At 39.4% G+C, this 22,993-nt stretch overlaps 3 protein-coding genes across 3 annotated transcripts; 1 reads left to right on the top strand and 2 right to left on the bottom strand.

The window, feature by feature from the left end:
* The first annotated feature begins 224 nt into the window (after positions 1-224).
* On the top strand, positions 225-5,191 carry LOC149379343 (two-component response regulator-like APRR3). The gene is made up of 8 exons (XM_089603302.1): positions 225-498; positions 2,607-2,768; positions 2,851-2,984; positions 3,184-3,333; positions 3,414-3,558; positions 3,697-3,994; positions 4,197-4,695; positions 4,781-5,191. The coding sequence occupies exons 1-8, from the start codon at positions 276-278 to the stop codon at positions 4,895-4,897; spliced, it is 1,728 nt and encodes a 575-aa protein (XP_089459428.1). The 5' UTR covers positions 225-275; the 3' UTR covers positions 4,898-5,191.
* Positions 5,192-9,163: 3,972 nt separating this feature from the next.
* ELP6 (elongator protein 6) lies at positions 9,164-10,779 on the bottom strand. The gene is made up of 5 exons (XM_089603260.1): positions 10,473-10,779; positions 10,324-10,396; positions 9,954-10,159; positions 9,704-9,850; positions 9,164-9,607 (listed from the first exon to the last, which is right to left on the bottom strand). The coding sequence occupies exons 1-5, from the start codon at positions 10,698-10,700 to the stop codon at positions 9,488-9,490; spliced, it is 774 nt and encodes a 257-aa protein (XP_089459386.1). The 5' UTR covers positions 10,701-10,779; the 3' UTR covers positions 9,164-9,487.
* Positions 10,780-15,561: 4,782 nt separating this feature from the next.
* On the bottom strand, positions 15,562-22,303 carry LOC149379341 (uncharacterized). The gene is made up of 18 exons (XM_089602649.1): positions 21,971-22,303; positions 21,457-21,526; positions 20,689-21,285; positions 20,416-20,601; positions 20,226-20,339; positions 20,058-20,116; positions 19,909-19,975; positions 19,757-19,808; positions 19,570-19,662; positions 19,317-19,400; positions 18,806-19,212; positions 18,517-18,578; positions 18,045-18,114; positions 17,235-17,315; positions 17,044-17,145; positions 16,509-16,633; positions 16,233-16,350; positions 15,562-15,873 (listed from the first exon to the last, which is right to left on the bottom strand). The coding sequence occupies exons 1-18, from the start codon at positions 22,027-22,029 to the stop codon at positions 15,778-15,780; spliced, it is 2,442 nt and encodes an 813-aa protein (XP_089458775.1). The 5' UTR covers positions 22,030-22,303; the 3' UTR covers positions 15,562-15,777.
* Positions 22,304-22,993: the final 690 nt, after the last annotated feature.

Below are 22,993 nucleotides of genomic sequence, written 5' to 3'. Positions count from 1 at the left end.
TTGAAATGAAAAGAAACAAGACATCACACAAGCTTCGTAATTTGTTTTCAGATTTTTCTTGAGCTTAAATTGCCAGCGTCGCTTGTGTTGAATTGTTCTTTGAAACATAGTGCCAGTAACATCTTGGTAAAAAAAGGAATCCTCTTTCTTTGTGTGTTATTTTTTTTTTTTTGGGTATCGTATTAATAATTATTTTGGTCCTAAAATTGTGTGAAAACCAGGCTTGTGAATCGGGATATGTGCTAGAGCTTCCGTGGAACAAGAGATCGCGTGATATGGGGATCGTTCAGAAGAACGATATTACAAATGGTGCTCTGAGCAATTCTGAGTGCAGGAGAAACGACAATGTTGAAGACGAAGTCAACGACAGGAAGTCAAAGCAAAAGCTTTGCTGGGACAAGTTCCTTCCTTTGAGGTCTCTCAACGTCCTTCTCGTCGAAAGCGATGAATCCACTCGTCATTTTGTCGCTGCGCTGCTCCGGAGATGTGGCTACGAAGGTTATTATTATTATCATTATTATTATTATACACTTGTTTCTTTCTTTCTTTCTATCACTATATACGCCATTAAACCATATATTTATATACACAAGGTAACATTTAAAATCATGCGTAATAATTCATGCAAGATCAAGGTGCACAAATCACCTTCCTTCTTGATGATGTTTCGTTCATATCCTTCGAAACTAAATCAGTTATCTACTACGAAAAGGGCTATCCATGTTGCCACTAGCGTCATTTAGGTTTCTTATATGCGATATCTTTTTTTTTTTCTTTTTTTTTTTTTTTTTGTATTATGATAATAACTAATGATTAATGACCGCTTATTTGCGGATAGTTCTGCTTTAGTTCTATATCGGTTCTTTCCTAAATGACGTAGAAGTATTGGGAATAATTATCTAGATGACTTTATTATCATCGGATCCCTTTTTTTTTTTATTCGTGTCTTCCATTATTCCCTGCCAATAATCCGCTTTTATCTGCTTCTTAAGATCCTACTGAATCGTTCCATAGTGGTCATGGCTTGGCTCATCAGAGTCTGGTTATACTTATTACATATTGTCTCAAACTTGTTTTGACATATACGTTTTCTCTTTGGTCTTAATTCAAGTCATAAATTGCTTTCATTCTAACTTTTAGCATTACATGTTCAACTATAACCTTTAATTGTATTTTTTTATGAGTTGACCTCATGTATATATATATATATATATATATATATATATATAATAGCCACTTAAGTTTAAAATTTGTAAAAGCATCAAAGTTTGACTATTTTTTTTAACAAATTAGGCAAAATTTAAAACAAAAATACAAATATCAGGTGTCAGTAAATTTTTTGCCAATATGCGTAATTCTTTAGTTTTATTGACAGTAATACCAATGTTTTTATACATAATGCGAAACTCTCGAACTATTTTTCTAAGAATATTAAAACCCTATTGGCTTCCAAATTAATTGTTTTTTTATAGCCTTGTTAATAATATTGAAACTGACTTTGCAAAGAGCTTCCAATCCTATATTGTAATGGTGATCTAGTGCTCTGAATTAGTATTTCTATTTTAGCCTACAAGTAGTACTAATTTTTTGCGGGAGTTTTTGCCCCATCATTGTTGCAAAAAAAATTATATGTTGAAGTTAGGTTTGTCAAGAAGAAGCAGTCCAAGTAACAGACTAATGATTTTGCTAAAGCCATTATATACATAACTAAAAGAGGGTGCATTAATATTAATACTCTAGCATCCATAGTAACTTTCTTCTCCATTTATCAAATGCCACGTTAAATATTTTTTTGTATGTGTAACCGACTACTTTTAAAAGCGTCTCAAATGCAAACTACGGATTACGGACAAAAAAAATTAAGGGAAACAAAATCATCTAACAAAAAATAAGCCAAAACGCTGACCAATAAAAGCCGAACCCTATACACTTTCAAATTCGATTCATCCACAATTTTGACTTATGTGAAAATCCCCATGCTTTAGATAGAAAAAAACATTGCACGCGGGTGATTATGATATTTTTATTTTTTATTATAATTAAAAATATATAAGACCATAACTAATTTATATAAATATATATATTTATTAATGATATATTGCTGAATTTTTTAAGAAAAATCAAAGTATAACTGTGGACAATTTATAAGGAACTAAACATAAACATAATGAAATGTATATAGAACGTTTGAGATTGCTATATAGAACGTTTCGTAAATCTTAGGTAAATAGCCATAAAAATGACGTGACATTCCTGATTTGCCCTTTCATCGAAATAAAATGGTGGAGTATTTACGTTAATTTATGCATGTAAATACATGGACGTGATTATTTACCTAAGATTGACGAAAAGTTGGCTATATAGCAATGTGAAACTGTAAATATCGCTATATACCTAATGGTTAATTTAAAGATTTATTCACGTTCTATTACAGATACAAATTGTTCTTATACAAATATATGAAAATGTATGTACAATATATATTTTTATACATTAAACATATCATAAAGCATATTAATCTTAATTAATATCAAATATTTTAGAACATATTTTAAACAGACTCGTGAGATCTATAATCAGCATATTTGTACTTTTAATGTTGGCAGTTACAGCAGTGGAAAATGGGAAACAGGCTTGGAAAGTTTTGGAGGATCCGAAGAGCGACGTGGATGTAGTTCTGACCGAGGTGGTCCTGCCTCATCTCTCCGGTATTGAACTCTTATGTAAAATCATGACCAAAACCAGCTTCAAAAACGTCCCTGTCGTTAGTACGTTCTCTCTTTTTTATACATACTAATTTTCGTAATTCATTTGTAATGCTTTGGAATCTGATACGGCTTTTTTTTGCAGTGATGTCGTCTCAGGATTCTAGTAGCATGGTCTTGAAGTGCCTATCCAAAGGCGCGGTCGACTTTCTACTCAAGCCTATTCGAAAGAATGAGCTAAAAAATCTCTGGCAACACGTTTGGAGAAAATACCAATCTGTGAGTTTTTAGTTCCTTTTTTCAGTACTATGTCACCAAGCAATGCTTCACTTCACACTTCAGGGTTCAGGTATGACCTCCGCCACTAACTAACTGTGAAACAAACTGTTGGGCTGTGACGACTCAAACGATGTCACCTACAAATGTTCTCTTCTTCGGGATGGCTTTCATATATATATATTTTTTTAATTTTCCTCAGTCTAACGGAGCGAGTGGGAGTGGAAGCGGAAGCGGAAGCGGAAGCGGCATATGCATGGAAAACTCGCCGGAAACTCTAAAAGATTCAGAGAACAATAGCGAAAGTAGCGATGAAAGCGAATTCCGAAACGCAAGTGACAGTCGAGCTCATGTACGTACGATAAGTTTAATCTAGCAAAATTAGCCTTAAGACACATGAAGAAAAAACCCTAAACTGGTTAGCTTTTGCAGAGGCCGAGGACAAAGACGGGCAGCCCACAGTCAACACTGCCAACGGATCAGCTTCTCGACTCTCAGCCTTTAAAACAACTCTTCGGCAACAGCTGGGCCAATGAGGGGGAACGAAAAACAGCCTCGTGCCATGCTGATGAGCTTGGTAACGCCTCTTTTGATGTCGTTTAAGTATCACGAAGTTTCATCTCAAAATCAGTTGTCATGTTCCTTTATGGTTATGATGTGGGATCTTTGACAGAAATTGAGTAAGTTCTGATGCGATGGCGGTTTTGATAATTAGATAAACAAATCATGGGCAAGGACTTGAAGATCGGGATGTGCGACAGCGCTGCTGACGAGGAAAATGGGGCGGTGGAGGAGGGAGGAGAGTTGGACATCGACAGCACAAAGGCCGTAGATATTCTTGGCGCATCCTCCAATGGAGACACTGGAGTTTCTGAAGGAGACTTCGCCACGGAAATGGGCAACGCACACGACACACCTGTCCTCAAGCCAATGCTCAAGAGGCAAAGAGACATCAAAGACTCAGCCCACTATAGAAACAGCCTTCAACATTCCGATGACTCCGCCTTTTCAAGGTGAGCAAATCCTTTGAAAAAAAAAACTGAAATATTTAGGTGTAGAAGTAAGCGTGTTCACTACGACAAAACAAGCTTTTAGATGCCATAAAAGTCGCGTCTAAAGGCCCAAAAGTCACATCTGTTGGTAAAAACTCATGCGACATTTTTTTTTTTCTTTCAAACATCAACTAAAAATAAGTAAATATAAATAAACTTGTAGGTACAATGGTGGTTCAACCGCGAACCAGACACAGACCGGGAATGTGGGCAGTTGCTCTCCAGACGACAATAGCTTGGATGCGACGAAAACAGATTCGACGCCAAGTAATAATAATAATAATAATAATAATAATAATAATAATACTACTAATAATAATAATAATAACAATAACGATAGTAATTCAAAAGATACGCCTCCGAACCAACAATCTAACGGCAGCGGCAACAACAACGACATGGGATCATCAACCAACAACGATTTCACGAAACAAGTGAGCTCCGCAGACAAGCCGGCGATCCCAAACGCACGAGATCGGGAAAACACTCCGTCTCGTGGAGGCTCGCAGAGCGGTTCTTCCAGCAAGAAGAGCTCAAACTCCAGAAGCAAGAAGTGCGGTGCGAGCGTGAACGAAGATGAGAACCAGGACCGATTCTCCCAAAGAGAAGCGGCTCTAAAGAGATTCCGACAGAAGAGGCAAGAGAGATGCTTTCAGAAAAAGGTAATATATACAACGACTCTCTCACTCTTGCTCTCCCTCACATGTTTCATGTATCTCTCTGTGCTCACAAACTTTTGCTCTTCAGGTTCGCTACCAGAGCCGAAAACAGCTAGCAGAGCAGAGACCGCGCGTTCGAGGCCAATTCATTCCAAAGGGGAAACAGCAGCAAAATAAGGAACCTGATTTTGGGCCCTCTACATAGTGCATTTCCAGATTTCTTGAAGCATCATGGTTTATCTAGTATCTCAGAAATATAAATAAGTGCTCATGATCAGGCTGTTCTTGTACCCTAAAATAGTGTGCTAATATTCTAAGGTTGTGATAGTATTCGAGATAGGGTGATAATCCCATGGAAGGATAGATAGATATCTCCGTCCAATAAAGCCGGTGTGTTTGTGTGTCTAGTGTCTATATATTATTTATATTCATCTATTACATGTATTCATCGAGATTTTGTCCTTGCATTTTTATCATCATTCCCTTTTGGCTTCTCTGCCTTGGAGGATTCGCCTGCAGATTTCCTTGGAACAAAAGCTCCTTTTTAAAAAAAAAAAAGAAACTCGAAAATAAAATTAAAAAAGAGGAACAAAAGCTCATGTTTTAAACATCATTTTAAATGGCTTATTATTGCATGGTTCAGAAAATAATCATAGCAGCTATCGATAGAAGGAGAATATAAACAGTTGATGTGTTTCAGTTCTATGAAAGTCCGACTCTTGTGACAAGTTACAGACAGCAAACATTTATGTATAAAAATAAAAATATGAAGGACGTGAACTAGTTCCAGATGGTGGGATTAAAATTCAACCCAATGTTGACTACACTGAAACACATTTTGCACTTGCAGGATTAAAAGACGGCAAGAATATGTGCGAAGATCTTAGGAACAGAAGATAATTGAACTGAGAGAGAGAGAGAGAGAGAGAGAGAGAGAGAGAGAGAGTGGGAGAGAATGAGTTGACCGTCAGAATGATTGTATTAACTAAACTGATTGTAAGTTGCTACAAAGAAGTATATACACAAGCTACGAACGAGTTTCAGCCATTGAAACCAATATTTAAATTAAGATAATTCTCCTTATAACTAGAATACACTTTTAATTTTGCTTAAAATATGGGGATTAATCCAAAAGTGTCACAGTCGTCCGGGAGACGAACCGGCTGGGAGGCCGCTGGGGGCCTGAGACAGGCGGGAAACGTGTGCCAAGCATGGGCAAACGTCCCGCATCGATGGAAATCTCCATAGGAAGTCTAAGGGGATCTCGGACGGGAGTCGAAGGCAAAGACCCGGTCACTCACGGGAGTCATAGCAAATTAGACGGCAGGATGCTGACGGTCTCTATTCGGGGTACCTTGGTGTAAAGCTCTCCACCAACCGACAGTCTCAGTGACTGAAGTGAGCTTCCCGTGTGCCGAAGAGGCAGGCACGCGGGGTGGGCATACATAGTCGAAGAGTACTAGTGTGTCGTTCGAGTTGGCATAGGCTCGGACAAGTATTGCCATGGGGGCAGTATTGCGCGCCTTCTATCCCACACGGTGGTTATTAGATAGAGATTCCTAGGTTCTTAGTGTCGACCCCAGGGGAATCGGATTGATCATCGAATGGACATTCTCGTGCCACAGAAGGTAGGAATGTCCCTAACGCGAGGAGTCCGAGGTCCGACTCTATTAGCGGGACTTGCAGCCTGAAACGCATGGCGTGAGCGAGACATGCGGATATCAAAAGGATAAGGGCTAGGCTTCGGACATCCACTCGCATGAGTTGCGAGACGGGATGTCGGAGTAAAGGACTTTGGGTGCGGGTGCCGCCCTAAGTCCCATGTACGCCTACTCAGGAGAGGCATACGATAGCTAATCGTGTAGGGAACGGATAATGACTTGATCTTGGCTAAGGCATCACACACGCAACCGAGTGGAGAGTCACGCGGGAGAGCGCTGATGCGGGCTTGGCCGAGGTGACGGGAGGGAACCTAGGAACGAGGCGAGTGTTAGCGAGGCATTGCTCGGGCAAGCCTCGGCACTGGGATGCAGCTCTAGTCGCTACGAGCGAGACTCTTCGGACGTAGTACCCATCAGGATATCCGTGTCCGTGAGCACAAAGTGCGCGAGACTTTTCATGAAGAAGACCGAGGAAAGGTAGGTTGGCCTCGACTGTGAGAGTCTTGGTGCCGCACGGGTGTAGTATTCCGCAGAAATTAGTCGATCCGTGACAGTTGGTATCACAGCTTGAACATCATCAAAATTCAAAAGGGTGTTCAAGGCGAAGGCGGAATTGATCGAGCAGAGAGTGCATCAATAAGTCCGCGTGACCTCGATATCATTGGTAGAAAGACCGATGTCATTGGTTGCAAGGAAGGTCAAGGTAACCTTGTTCTCGACAATGAAGGCCGGCATGTAGGTCTACCAAAAGCAAGCATCACTCAAAAGATAGATCAGGATGCTTGAATGCAGCAAAGGCCTCACGCAAAGGTGTACTCGTAGAGAGGGTTGGGGTGTTGACCTACCATGTGCTTAGGTGTCCCAAGATCAGTCACATAAGACTTCTCAACAACCTTCGTGTAGAAACACCGCCGACAAGCTAGGAAGTTTAGATGGTTTGAAACTTAACCACGTCGCAGGAGAGCGGCCTTGTGGAGGATTAAGTTGAGACAAAGTCCAAAGAGTGGATGATCGTCGAAGAGACCCTGATCAAGTTGGGATACCAAAAGAAGGGATTCCTAAGAGGATATGCGCGCCAAGCTCGCCGAAGTGGTGAAGGCAGCATCAAGCCATTTCCCCGAGGCAAAGAGAAAGGTGTGCGATGACAAGTGAGTATGACTCCACAGATGGGAGCTACTAAAGTGAGTCGATAGTCAAGGGATGAGGTGGGGGAGGGGCTCCCTTCATCGCATTGTGCGCAAGATTCAGACGAGTGCGTGGTATCTGGGATTATGGGAACGAAGATCCTGCATACAAGTTGGACGAAGTCCGAGTCAAATGTAAAACTCGTGCAACTAACCAGTGCCGTGTTGGTTGGTCTGTGGGGACGAAGACCGTGCACCGGTTGTATGATGCTCATGACTTGTGAAGCTAGTGGGCGGAGTCGAGACTTATTGGAGCAAAGACTCTCGCGCCTAGTCTAACAAAGATTGAGACAAGTTGACAAAGACCTCGAACTTAAGCGATGCACTCAGTTGAAGCAGGCGATTGAGTGGAAAAATGACATAGCAAGGTAGTGTATCGAAGTGTCGTCAAAAATGTGTCAAAGCTCGAGCGGGGGAGAGACCTTGCACGAGAGTTTGTTTGGAGCATGCAGCGTTGTGTCGAAGCTTGAGTGGGGGAGAGACCCTACATGAGAAATGTTTCAGAGAGTTGTCCAACCAACATCGAAAGCTAGGTGTTGGGAAAGGACGCAAAGAAAAAGCAATCACAAGCGAGACAACCAAATAGGATGACCAAAAGAAGAAGAGCACAACTACCTGATGTCAAGTTGCTCCTTCGGACATCCACTTGCATGAGTTGCGAGACGGGATGTCGGAGTAAAGGACTTTGGGTGCGGGTGCCGCCCTAAGTCCCATGTACGCCTACTCAGGAGAGGCATACGATAGCTCATCGTGAAGGGAACGGATGATGACTTGATCTTGGCTAAGGCATCACACACGCAACCGAGTGGAGAGTCACGCGGGAGAGCGCTGATGCGGGATTGGCCGAGGTGACGGGAGGGAACCTAGGAACGAGGCGAGTGTTAGCGAAGCATTGCTCGGGCAAGCCTCGGCACTGGGATGCAGCTCTAGTCGCTACGAGCGAGACTCTTCGGACGTAGTTCCCGTCAGGATATCCGTGCCGTGACCACAAAGTGCGTGAGGGTTTTCATGAAGAAGACCGAGGAAAGGTAGGTTGGCCTCGACTGTGAGAGTCTTGGCGCTGCACGAGTGGAGTATTCCGCAGAAATTAGTCGGCCCGTGACAAAAAGTATCGACCTTTTCTCATTCTAAGGCTTTATTCAACTTTTATAACAACAAATCTCATGAATAAACTGCATTATTTTATGACAAGTATGCCGTGAAAACACTATTTTTCATAACAATTATAGTCATGAAATAACTTTTTTTAATGCAAAATGAAAAAAAAAAAAAAAAAAATCTTCCAAATAGTCGTACCTTTAACTTATGAGAAATTGACAGCAATAATACAATTTGTTTGTCACTTATCAAAAATCAACCAAAACTCAAATATTGACACATTTAATATGAAATCGGTCACGAACTACAACCAGTTCGTGATCAATGTATCACGAAATCAACTCAATTCGTGATCAATTTGGTACTAAATATGTCAATATTTGGGTTTTAGTTGATTTTTAGTAACCGACAAATAATTGATATTATTGTTGTTAATTTCCCTTAACCTATGGGTTGGAAGACTTTTTAACTTCCAAAGTCTTCAAAATAGTCATATGAACTATATTTCTCGAATGGGGCGTATGTGTATTTTGATAAGTTTGTTCTTTTATTCAGCCGAAGCCCTTTTGGACCTTCACAAGTTGTATTGATTTTTTTTTTTTTTAATGAAGGAAAACTACACATAAAAAAAAAAAGAACTCCGGATTCCGATTTATGCATTCCAATGATGAGAGTAGATCAACATCCAAACATGGGTATATGCAAAACTATAATAACAAAGAAACAGACAGACTAAAAGACGTACATCATGTGGACTTTATCCCAGCCCCGATGGCAGATAGCACAGCTTGAGATTCTCATGACACGCAAACAATCATCGAATACGGAGAAAAACGGACGAGCCTGTGAGCTTCAAACCCTGCTCCCGGGATAGAAGTACTCGACGTTGTTTTCCTTTACCTTGAAGTGAAAGTTACACGTACTGTACCTCCTCGATCCCCGCCCATCATTGCCTCTATTCAACACCGTCAACTTGCAACAAACACAGCGAAGAAACCTAAATTTCAGATACCTTTAAAAAAAAAATCTAATGAAGTGATGCTTATGGCTTTGATGATATAGATTTACCTGTCCATGGACGTCTTTGGCCAATCCAGTCGCCAAGGGCTCGGCCTTGATCACGATATCCGCATCATACTCCATTTGCAGAAGAAGCGCCGGCCTCTCCGATCTCAGATATACGTCTGCGTGATGAAGAGTGACCAGAGAGCAGCCCTGTAAAAAAGATAAGAAACACAATGAAACTGAAACCCCGGAAAAAGTGAAAAAAAAAAAAGGGGAAACGATGGTGCGTTGAAACGGAGTCAGTGTGCCTCACGAGTTCAGAAGTCAAAGCACGACAGTAATGGAGAAAGTCTAGCACGAGGCTCGTACGCCCATTCGCAGCCACTTCCATGAGAGACACGTCATCTATCATCACTGTGATGGACTCTTTTCTCTCTTTCGCTAGTGCTTCTACAACCTTCCGAATTTTCCCGTAAAGACCAACGAACCCGTCTCTGCCGTTTGTTTCTTTATCACCATCTGAACAAATCAAATAATTATCATACTGAAGCCATCAGTTTTACTCGTTAAAAAAGTTTTTTTTTTTTTTAGAAAGCCTCTAGCTTTACAATTGTGCTTTAAATTCAAACATTATTCAAAGGCTTCACAACACTATTCAAACACAATCGAAATGGAAATCTCACCTGGGCTTTCCCACATAAGCATGTCAAAGAAAATGAAGCTGTTATTGTCCCTTTGAGCGGATAAATTGCAGCCCTGAGATGAGCAAAACCAACACTGTAATGAGATGACCCAACAAGAGAGAGAGAGAGAGAGAGAGAGAGAGACGTACGAGTTTACGAAGGAGGCGATCGTAGTGAGAGAACGAGTGGGCGAAGGAGAGGAAAATGACGGCCGGGGAAGAGAGAGAAAGAGAGCGCTTCAGGAACTGGTGAAGAACAAAGGCGGCGCTCGTGTCGACGCAGTCTTCAACCACAACACTTCTTCCCGCCGTCGGAGTGGGACCCACCGCTTCTTCCAGAAGATCTACCGGAGCTCCGCCCCCTTTTCCACGCTCCATTTCACTGTTGGATTTCCCTCCAACCTCGCTTCAATGAATACAAATGTTACAGGGAAATTTCCTATTCTCCGAGTTATGGTGAGTCTAATTTCGATTAAAAATTAAATATTTATGGATAAAGAAAATAATTATCATATTTACGTTTCTAATTTCATATTTACGTTTTTATTTTTTTCATTTAGTCAATTTTTAATAAGTTTTTGGTAAATAGTCAAGACCAATTATTTACGTGCGTAAATTAATCAGAGTTTCCGCTCAGCGTCATTATATTTTTAAATAAAAATGGGTACTACTTCTAGAAGTTATGATAATCGTGCAAAACGAGAAAATAAATCTGACTCAAACAAACCCTTCACGCGAGTTATGAATAAACTGCATTATTTTATGACAAGTATGCCGTGAAAACACTATTTTTCATAACAATTATAGTCATGAAATAATTTTTTTAATGCAAAATGAAAAAAAAAAATCTTCCAAATAGTCATACCTTTAACTTATGAGAAATTGACAGCAATAATACGATTTGTTTGTCACTTATCAAAAATCAACAAAAACTCAAATATTGACACATTTAATATGAAATCGATCATGAATTGCAACCAGTTCGTGATCAATGTATCACGAAATCAACTCAATTCGTGACCAACTTGGTACTAATATAATGATAATTAAATTATTTTCATTTACATTTCTAATTTCATATTTACGTTTTTTATTTTTTTCATTTAGTCAATTTTTAATAAGTTTTTGGTAAATAGTCAAGACCAATTATTTACATGCGTAAATTATTCAGAGTTTCCGCTCAGCGTCATTATATTTTTAAATAAAAATGGGTACTACTTCGAGAAGTTATGATAATCGTGCAAAACGAGAAAATAAATCTGACTCACACAAACCCTTCACGCGAGTTAAAAAAAGGAGAGGCGACGATTGCGAACGGGAAATTTTGAAGTTACGAAAATTTACAAACGACAAATAGAGGTAAAGGTAGGTCGGTTAAATATCTAGCCCAAATTGGTCATCTCTTTTAAAATTTTAGTCCAACTATTACTTAAATTAGGTAACTAGCTCAATCCACTACCAAACAATATTATATTCATATCCTACCCCTCATCAAATAAACACCAAAATTTTCGCATCCGACTCCAAATCATTCAATCCTCCGATATTGCCTCCGAACTCTCCGTCAATTTTGAATCCTTCAATTCTCCGATATTGCGTCCGACCTTCTTTTCCGTAACCAATTTTCTGATTTCGCCACTTCCGAAGCCAACGAAGCGTCTCCGTTCTCAAACTTGGAAAAAATGGTAAGTAAATATGATTTCCAATTCGATAAACCCATAGAACACCATAATTGAAACCCTACCCCGCATCTCCGATCAATTCTCTGTTAGATTAACTATAAAATATGGTAAATAATATTTCCAATTCGATTAACCCATAGAACACCATAACCGAAACTCTGAAACTTTAATGGTAAATAATATTTACAGTCAGGCCATTTGATAGTAAATATTATTTACCATTCGAAAAAGCAAAATACTTGTCTCCGATTTGGAAAACGATTCCATGATTCAAATCTGATGATGAATAACTGGAAAATTTTTTGGAATTGACAAACAAATAAGAACGAAGTTTTAAGAAACCTAAACACCTACACTAGGCAAACATAAACTAAGAATGATTAAATGATTAACCTAGACGAACAGATAATATAAGAACAATAGAAGAACATCTACGAAATCGACGATCCTAAACATCTATTCCAAATGACTCGTCGAATATCGTGGTTGCAAATCGTAGGATAATTTTAATGGTAAATAATATTTACAGTCGGGCCATTCGATGGTAAATATTATTTACCATTCGAAAAAACAAAATACATGTCTCCGATTTGGTGAACGATTCCATGATTCAAATCCGATGATGAATAACTGGAAAAAAATCTTGAATTAACAAACACATAAGAACGAAGTTTTATGAAACCAATGGCAATTCTGGAAGTATGCGAAATATGGACTATTTCCCTAAATAAATAGATAGTTAGGCTATAATTTAAAAGTCTCCTCTATAAGTAGGCTACTTGTTTATAAATTTGCCTTTCAATTTGATTTTTTTAATCTGCCTATGTATAACACGTAACAATATTGGATATATTGTTAATAAAATCAAAATTCGTATCCAAATCACTTTTGGATGCGACAAAAAGCCCTATCTGTCATAGTGTTCAATATGGAATTATTTTTATGAAAATAGGGGAATCATAATTTTCAAAAATAAAATTCAAATTTTTAACACAAACATCCGAAATGAAAATTAAAATTAAAAAAAAAACAAAAAAAAACTGCCTTACAAAAACATCCGAAATGCAGCATATCCCTAGCTACGCCATGAGTTGTTTCCGCCTCCCGAAACAGTTGATCAACGAAATCCATAGGCTCTTAGCACGGTTTTGGTGGGGCTCAACCGAGGAAAAAAAAACACATTTGTGCACTTGGCAACGCCTTTGTAAAAGTAAATCGGATGGTGGCCTTGGATTTCGAGACCTCAAAGCCTTTAACCAAGTTTTACTAGCCAAGCAAGTGTGGCGAATCATTCGCAATCCACATTCCCTCACAGCCCAAGTCCTAAAAGCTTGCTACCACCGCAACACTACCTTCATAAAGGCCAAAATCCCAAACCGATGTTCCTTTTTCTGGCGAGGTCTCCTATGGGGACGTGAACTTGCTCTCTCTGGGGCTCGATGGCGGGTCGAGAATGGTGAGAATATTCGAGTTCTTCACGACAAATGGCTGCCCCGGTCCACCTCTTTCTCCCTCATTGAAAACCCGTACATCCCGGATGACACAATGGTGGCTGACCTCCGTCTAGGCAACGGAGATTGGGACTCTAATTTCATTAAGGTTATCTTCAACCCCGAGGATTCTACCCTTATTCTCGACATTCCCATAAGCTCCTGTGATGTTGAGGATCGTCTTAGGTGGCACTATTCAAAATACGGGGAGTACGACGTCAAGAGCGGATATTACCAACCTTCCTACCCTCACATAACCACTGCCTCTTCAAGCTCCAATTCTTCGGCGTCATGGTGGAAGTGTCTTTGGAAACACAATCTTACACCTAAAATAAAAAATTCCTTTGGAGACTCATCCATGGATGGCTACCAACCAACGACACCCTCACGAGGAGGAAAATTATTTTTAACCCTGTTTGCTTGTTTTGTAGATCGGCTCCCGAGACGATAACTCATGCAATTTGGACATGCCCCGGTGCCTATGCTCTTTGGCAAAGCTGCGATCTAGACCATGTTATAGATCCCCGCTTTAACTCGGACTGTATAGGTTTCCTCTCCAACGCAACTACGACTCTCAGCCCCGACGCCTTTCGTTTCTTTGTGGCCCTGGCTTGGTCACGATGGACGTACCGCAATCAAGTAAGCAACGGTCAACCTCGCCTCGACCCCCGGTTTCTTTTAGACTGGACCTCCCGTCTCCTAGATGGTCTCTAGCCTCGGTCTCGAGATCCCTCCACTGCAGACAGCCCTACCCTTGCACGAGCTACCCCGAACTCCTTCAGCCGCGCTTATCAATCTACCTCCAACACCATCATCACTGTCGATGCAGCGATCAGAACTTCCACCCATCGATGTGGCATAGGAGTACTTATCCGGACCACTACGGGATTAGTACTCGCCTCCCGCATAGCGCCTATCCACGCCCTCCTTGCTCCGGACATAGCAGAAGCCAAGGCAATCCTCGAAGGCCTCAATCTTGCAAAAGAACGCGATCTCCACCAGGTCACTATCATCTCTGACGATCTTGCTATTGTTCAGCTCATGTCGTCTACGACTTCGCCGTGCACTGAACTTGGTCTAGTCATCGACGACATTCTGGATCTCTCAGCCACCTTCGCAGCTTGCAACTTCCTTTTCTCCCCTCGTTCAACTAATGTCCCAGCTCACATTATTGCTCAGTTTACTTTAAATTTTAATAATATTGCTACTTGGGACAACAATGCCCCACCTCATGTAATCTCTGCAATTATTGCAGACAAACCTTTGTTTTGCACGGATGTGAAATGAAGTCTGGTCCTAACCATTTTTCACCAAAAAACAAAAAACAAAAAATTGGCTACGTAAGCCACCTAAACTATATCAATCCCACCTTAAAATATATATATATATATACATATATATATATATACATATATATATATATATATATATATATATATTTCAACCATGTAATACATCGATTTCGTGACCTACAAATAAAGGAGTTACGTTGTTCAACTCATCGCTTTCAAATTCAAACCCACACCTCTATTAACCACTTGTTTGAGAATTCGTTCGCAATCTAATCATACCATAAATTGAGCTCTCGAATATTTTGTTCGACGGTTGGGTCTGTTGGTTTGGGTCATTTTTTCGATGTTCATGAGTTAAGATAGATGAGGATGTATAGACAATTCTATATTTACGGAAAAATTCTCGGAAAAGAACATTGTTTGATGCTGAATTTGACAACTTGGTTTGATTTCCGTGTTCTTGTAAAAATTGCATCACCTGTCACCGAATGTGGGCTAAAAAGACCTTAGTTGTGACGAAACTTTTCACGCCAAAGGACGGACGAACTTAACATTGCAAAAGCAGACTAAAGGAAATCGAATGTACTGCACAGCGTGAAAAATTTATACAAGCACTAAATTTTGAGGCGCCAACAAACTACACGTAGTATTACGAAGCATAGTCGCTAACACATTATTCTATCATAATAAAAATTACACTGCGTAAACAATACCCCCAACTTCACATTTCTTATGCGCTCTATGCCCGCCCCCCCCCCCCCCCCCCCCCCCCCCCCCCAAACTGTATTACTTCTATTCAATGAACAAACAATGGAATAAATTGGTTGTCCAGTGAAACAAAAAAGAAATGAAAAAAAAAAAAAAAGAATAGAATAGGGAAATCCTCTTCGGTTCCCTGAATTGGATACAAAGGCATATCTACCAAATGGAAAATAGCATAATACTGAATTATAGGCAATATCTATATGGCGCGACAATAGCTTTCTTGCCTCTATTCCTTATCTTGCATTTGATGGCCGTTTGTGTCTTTCTGCTCGATGCTGGGATCTTGTCCCTCTTGACTGCCTGGCTTACCTTCGTTTGTTGCCTATTGCATTGAGTAAATTAATTATGGCAAAAATTAGCATGTGTATTGAACATATATTTCAGCAGATGTTGCAAACTCTATATTTGCTTGATTATGTGGTGCATCGGATCATTTTCTAAGACATGCATGGAACAAACGCTGAGCTCACGAGATGATACAGAAATTCGATACCAAAGACACAATCACACAAATTATGTCGATCCCTTTGTCAATGACAAGATTGAAGTTGCAAGGCCATTATGGGTTCTTTTCACTACTGTTCAGTTGTTCTGCTCCTCTTAAACATAGTGACATGTATTTGTTTTCTACATAAGCCCTACCAGTCCAATTCAGCAGATAGTTATTATAAGCTAGCTAACCTTGTTTCGCTCTCTCCAGCCTAGTCCAAATGGTCGAGATAGCAGGCTAATCTTTCTTGCAGGTATTTCTTGTGTCTGCTCTTGATGGTTTTGAGCTGGTGAGTCGGGACGAGAGGATCTGCAAAAGTCATTTCTTTTCATTTTCATCTCAAAGTAATCGAGGCGTTTCCATTTTCCGGTTAAGGCTTCTCTTGAAAGAAAATATAAAAAATAAATGGAGGTGCAATATACAAACCGAAGATCACCAACGAAAACAGAGTAAAACATTTCAACCACCTTGGAGAAGGTTGAGCCTTTTGTTGTCCAGATTGGTATTGAAGAGTAGCTTCCAACATCGACTCGGCCATTACCACTCTCTTCTCCATATCCGCCAGTGCAGCTGTAGCCTCTTCGAATTTTTCCTACACCAGTTATGTAGCAGTAAAACATTTGGGTGGGGTGAAAAATCAAATATGACTGATTTCTTAATGCATCAGTTAGTTAAATAAAACATCAAGCCTGACAACGTCGTTCGGGAGGAAGAATGAAAAACTGAAAAATCTGAAATTCACACATTCCTCTTTTATAGAGAGACGTTCTTGAGAACAAAGTTTAGGCACTGTTTCATTTAATCAAAAGATTAATTTGTGAATTGAAGGATATTTTGTACTACATTCCAATCTGATCTTGGATACAGGTTAAAAATTCGTCTGTAAAGAAACCAACTCCAAACGAAGGCAGCTTTTAAGCCTATTCATGTTAATTCTTTTTTTTTTTTTTTTTTGTTTAGAGAATGCATGCAATTGAAAACAGCCTATAGTTTAAAAGCTACCTGAAGCACTTGAGCAGCATATCTCTGTGCCTCCGCATCTTGCTCGGCAAATCTTCGAGCATCTTCTGTGACCCGTTGCTCTTGTTCTACCCGCATTAAGACCTGGGAAAGCGGGAAACCACATTAACCACTATAAGGCTACATAATAATTGAAAAAAACTGGTATGAGAGCAGGAAAGATTGATATTAACCTGGAGCATGGCACCTTCTTGTTCCTGTTTGTCGGAAAGAGCTTGGCGGAGCTCAGCAACCTCTTGCTCCAATTGCTCAACCTGGCAATAAAAGACGGGATGATAAGACGTACAAAAAAGCTAGACGTTTTATATAAATCCTATTTCCCATTGAGACATAAGACATAAGACATTTTAAAGCGATATTCTGATTATTCATTACACACACACATATATACATACATATATATTGATAACCGAGGGTATCTGGGCTTCGCCCGACTAAGCCCACGAAGCGCTGGCAGTTCGACTAGGAGACCTCCCAATGGCCCAACCTTTTTTGTTACAGTGGGCCTAAGGGGGGTTAAAGCTCCACCTCAATATTTTTTCTACACTTTTTGCCAATTTCTTTTTACCCTAAAAATTGACAATTTAGCCCCTGATTTTTTTTTTTGGCGTATCATCCCCCCTAATTTAGGTTTCTGGCTCCGTCCCAGCATGCGCCTAACCACACATCCCAGCATTGGCCCTTACCACTAGACTAACTCCTTGGGGTCAGACCTCTTAGTTATATTTAGGTGTTCAACCCTGTTAGCCTAATACTTCAGGGTGCTTTTTCCAATAATTTTGAATCAAATTCATTAATTAGGGACATCAAGATAAAACGAATAAAATTAAACAAGGTAAAGAATCCTAGTTTAACTTAAAAACTCTTAAAAATGTACTTATACCTCATTAAGCATTGATTCTTACGACTCAGTGCCCAAAAGGATGCATGTTTGAAATGTCACTTAAATAATAACATGTGTTAAGCTGAGGCAAATATCAAACCTTGGCACTCAATTCTCGACGGTTATCTTGCTTAACCATTTCCATTAAAGCTGTTTCCAGTTCCTCAGATCTAAGAAAAACGAAGAAACGAAAAGATATAATAAGTAAATATTACCTTCGAAGATAATTAAGTAAGTGGCCAAAGGAATTTTATTAGACATTGCATAAATGAACTTATTGCTAAATCTTATGGCTTTTCTTTCAACCTTCCTTATTTGCAGAAAAAAATGTAAAGAAAAAAGAACATTAATGAAAGCCAAGCTTGTCGTAAAATAGATAGAAAACAAAGAAGGAATAAAATTAGATGAAATCACCAAAGAGATCACTCTACAACGCCAATTCTTAGGCTCACTAGAAGCTAGGGTTATATGTCTCAGCCAACTCAGGAAAAGCAATCCATTAGATCATCAGTTGGTTGACGTAAATAGTTGGCAAAAACGGTTATGTTCCACATCAGGAAGAGAAAATTAACCTCAGTACTGAAGATCTCTTCTCCTCAAGCAGCTTGCATAACTCAACCTTTAACCACACCACCTACAATTTAGTCATATCACCACCATAAGTGCAATATGAGAAATATGCTGAAACCTCTCATTGTGTCTTGAAATAAATAAATAAAAATAGTGAAAATCACTTCTCTTATTAATTATAAGACTGAAAAAGATCAAGAACAATAGCAAGTAGCATTGGCAAAGACAAGGTCCACTACTACCACTCGATGAAAAAAATAATAACAAAGGGGCCAGACAAAAAGTATAGACCTGCTCTTGAAGATCTGGAAGAGAATCTAACTCTCCATCACCCGTCAGGTTAATAAGGACGTCATCAGCAGCGGAGGAGCCAGACTCAGAGCGAGATAAGCTTCCATTTGATTGTGAATCAATCAATTTATCTCCTTTCTTAGTAGGTTCTTTCTTAAAACTATATAGTTTTGATGCAAGTCCCTTAGAGTCCTTCCATGCCTTAAGCCCCTTTGATCTTTCCTCAATCGTAGCTAACACAGCTGGTCGATGTTTATTCCTCAACTCTTGCAAACGAGTTTCATTAACATTGTGGTAACCCATGCAAGCGGTCAATACGAGTTGGCTGCTGTCAAATGTTGAGCCAGCCAGTGATTGTAGTAAAGTCACTGCATCTCCAGCGTCCTTGGTCGTTACCAATGCAGGGCCTACAGTAATTTAGCACATTAGATTTTTAAAACATAAACGTCAAACTACTGCTTGAAAAATAAATTTCAAAAAATAAAAAAGATAAATAGGATTTCCTCATTACCATACAATTCCATCAGAGCAAGTGCCGTTTTGAATAGCATGACGCGGTTTCCTTCAAAAAGTAGAACATCCCAGACTCGGAGGACTGAGAGAACAAAAATCAAGAAAAAAAAAAAAAAAATTAGTAAGCTTTGATGATTTCACCTATAAATGCAAATTGAGAACAGCCATGCATCATACAACATGAATATAATGCCGTAAGATGAACTCTCTAACAGGACTAAATTCAGATTCATATATATATAAAACCTGACCACTTTCCCATGGAAGCATGTTCATGAAGATGGTAAGGAACCAAGGCCCGGTAACCCATGCCACCTGCACTCCCAAGTAATCCAGATGATTGACTGCAATTGGTAAACAAGTTTTATTAGTAGCTGATCAAGTCGTATGTGCAAATGAGAAATTGTACAGGCACCAAATGTAGACAAATCCACAAACCAAGTTTAGGAAACCTCTCGCGCACCAACTCCTCAAAAACAAGTTGGTCTACCTAGAAAATGGAAAAGAAATAAATTCTTCAAATTTTAGGCTAGAGTGGAATTACGTTGAATGGTAGCAGAGCAGTTACAATTCATTGTAATGATATCTACCTGTGATTCAATCATTTCCTCCGAGTAATAACCATCAAAATAGTCGTCAAGGATGCCCATTAAGGTCCTGTTCATAAATGTTCTAATTAGATACAGTCAAGCAATAGCTAGGATGAAGATCATGGACTCAATCGAGTTCCTGAGCTTACCAAAAGGCATTTTCCTCGGGCATTAGAAGCAGTAACAAGCCAGCAAAGAAGTTCATAGCCTAAGTGTGCAGGGAATTCAAAGAATTTCAAAAATGTTATACATCGAAAGAGAGGATTACATACCATGGTCTGTACATTATTACCAAAAATATATTGGGTGACAAGTACCTGACAATAACCAACAGATGGATTATGTCGAGCATAGGCAGTAAGTAGACGCCTCAAGGCATTTCTACCATCCTCATCCAACGCTGGGTGACCTGGGAACGTCCGAGGCAAATCCTGCATTAATACGAGGACACTAGAGTAAGAAACCAAAATTATCAACTCAGAAATAAAAGTACTCCAGGATGCTAACCTTTTCAATCTGCCCTTTCCATTTTTCAGGTACACAAATGGAATCTGTAGTAGATTCCTTGGTTTTGCTATCGTGATCACGAGCATCTTGATCAACACTTATTTCAGACTTATTTCCTGGAGTTAGCAGATCCTGGTAGTAATTATCCACGCGCCGAGCTTTCACACCGACAAAGGCTTGCCAAAGCTGCAAGTTTGGAGATAAAACAAGGAGTTCAGGGACAAAAAAATATAATTTCATCTTATAGAGGCAGCTTAATGGTACAAAACACACCTCTCCTCTGAGAGCCATTGGCACTCCCCCTCTAACAAGGACTTCCAACTCTTCTTTCCAAGGACAAGAAGATTCTATAGCCGTACCGTCAGAGGCACCAGAACTCATGTTGTCGCTCGACGGAATATCTTGAGTCGGATCAGACCGCTCCACATCATAGAACTCATCCTCGGAATCTTCCTCAGACACTCCTTTAATGCACTTAGCCTCTTCAATCGAAGGAAGACCTTTCCCAGCTTCCACCTGGTCAGATTTCAACAAGTTGCTTTTCTTTTTTACACGGGCACTCATAATATTCTCAATTGCTTGAAGAGACGGTCTGATCTCAGCCCATATCTGGATCCCATGAGTCTTTGCCTCTTTAATAGCGGGCTCCTCTTTATTGGAAATATTATCAGTTAATTTATCAGAATCATGTTCTAGGCCACTAATATCATCTGCACCGTCCAAACTGGCATTTGCTTCTTGCACTAAAGCTTGGTCGTTCAAGGACTTGTTATCTTCTATCTTTGATCCTCCGTTGGTAAGCAATTCTCCAGATTCTGCTTGGAGTTCCAGAAATGAACCCCACCTATCTGATCTTTCCTCCTCTTCCTCCTGAAAGTGTAAAGCAGAACTTTAATTTATCAAAATTCAAACACCCCATTATGGGAAGTCAACATAAAAGTGAATACAAGCAAATAATACACCTTTTTACCCCTTTACTCTCGTTCAATTACAAATAAATTTCAGTAGACAAGATTTTAAATATCAGAATCACAACACCACCTTATAGATACTGGCATATTCTCGGTATCTCTGAACGTGCTGAGGCCTGACCGCAAAACCATACGCATCCCTGCTCAGAAACACCAATGCCAATTATTTACTTCATCTCTACCCATAATCACAACAAACACGCATACACATGATCCTCGATGCAAAATAACTCAATCAGAAACAGTAACTGAACATATTTCAGAGATCAGTATATGGCTGACCACGACATTAGTTCATAAACACCACTTCAACGTCTCAATACACTCAACATTGTACCTCCACGATCTCAATCTACCACAATCAACACCAAATCACTGGCTACACTTAAAAAAAGTTCAGACCGAACAGCTCAAAGACTCGAATTCAAACATACACACAGCAATTCAAAACTCGATCCGGGTTGAAACCAAGCACAGAGTAATTAAGCTCCACAAAAAAATAAAAATAATTGAGTCCATACCACAAGGCCAATTGAATCGCAGAACAAAAGTAAAAAAGAACCCTAGGAAAGTCGTGGTCGTACCTCTTGTGCTCGAAGGCTACGAGAGGATTGAGCGAAACCACTGCCGTCGAAGCCTTCATTCGGATCCAAATTCCAAACACCAAAACGAACTCACAGTCAAACGCGATTCAAATTCGCGGGAGAAAGATCTAATCTTCTTCTTCCTCTTTGATTTCTTCTGCAACAGAAGAGAGAGATAGAGTTGAAAAGAAAAGAGCCAAAACAGGCGGGTTCAGAGATGAGAGAGAGAAAGAGACTTGATGTAGTAAAACCGAAACAAGTACTCTTCTTACTTCTACGACTACTACAGAAACAAAAACGTTTATTTGTGTATTTTTTTTTTAATTTATTGAGTTTATTTATATGTACAATCATATCATACATGCTGAAGAGGAGGCGAGATCAGCGTCGTCGCGCAATTACATGTGCTTCTATTTTATTTATTTATTTTCCGTTGCTTGACACAGACTCCCAAGACGGAAAAAAAAAGAAAAAAATGTATCGTATTCGCGTGAAGAGAGTGTATCTATGATCTATTAAAATTTTATCTTTAGAGTTTGGACTCCTCCGTTGAATCTCATCATTAATCACCAATGTCCAACACAGGACCAGTAGGACATTAAATTCTCTTTTTTATAATATATATACATATTCTTTTCAAACGGAAATGAATTATTTGAGCAAAAAATGTTCATAAATTTTGATAAGTATCCACTGCTTTAACTTTTTTTAAAAATGACTTTTGTAGACATCACTCGTTTATTCCACAAAAATTGCAGTTAAAATTAAGCGAGTAAATTAAGATGTACTGGAAAGGCTATGCATGGGTTCTCATTTAATAGTCAAATAAATGTAATTTAATTATAAATTACCTAATTTAATAAATAGTAAAAATCTTATGAAAGCCTTAATTTCATATACAATGGTATTCGAATATTTTTTTTAATATCATAATGTGATCAATGGTCAGAGAGAGAGAAGAACGATTAGGTTGTAGATTGGCTTATATATAGAATTACAATTTGTCAATGCCTTAAACAAACA

Source organism: Urtica dioica, chromosome 12, assembly GCF_054948205.1.
Source record: "Urtica dioica subsp. dioica isolate 48M chromosome 12, U.dioica_male_clone48M_v1_H2, whole genome shotgun sequence".
Taxonomy (NCBI): Eukaryota; Viridiplantae; Streptophyta; class Magnoliopsida; order Rosales; family Urticaceae; genus Urtica; species Urtica dioica.
The sequence above is the reverse complement of the archived record's forward strand: the minus strand, read 5'-3'. Positions and strand labels throughout refer to the sequence as shown.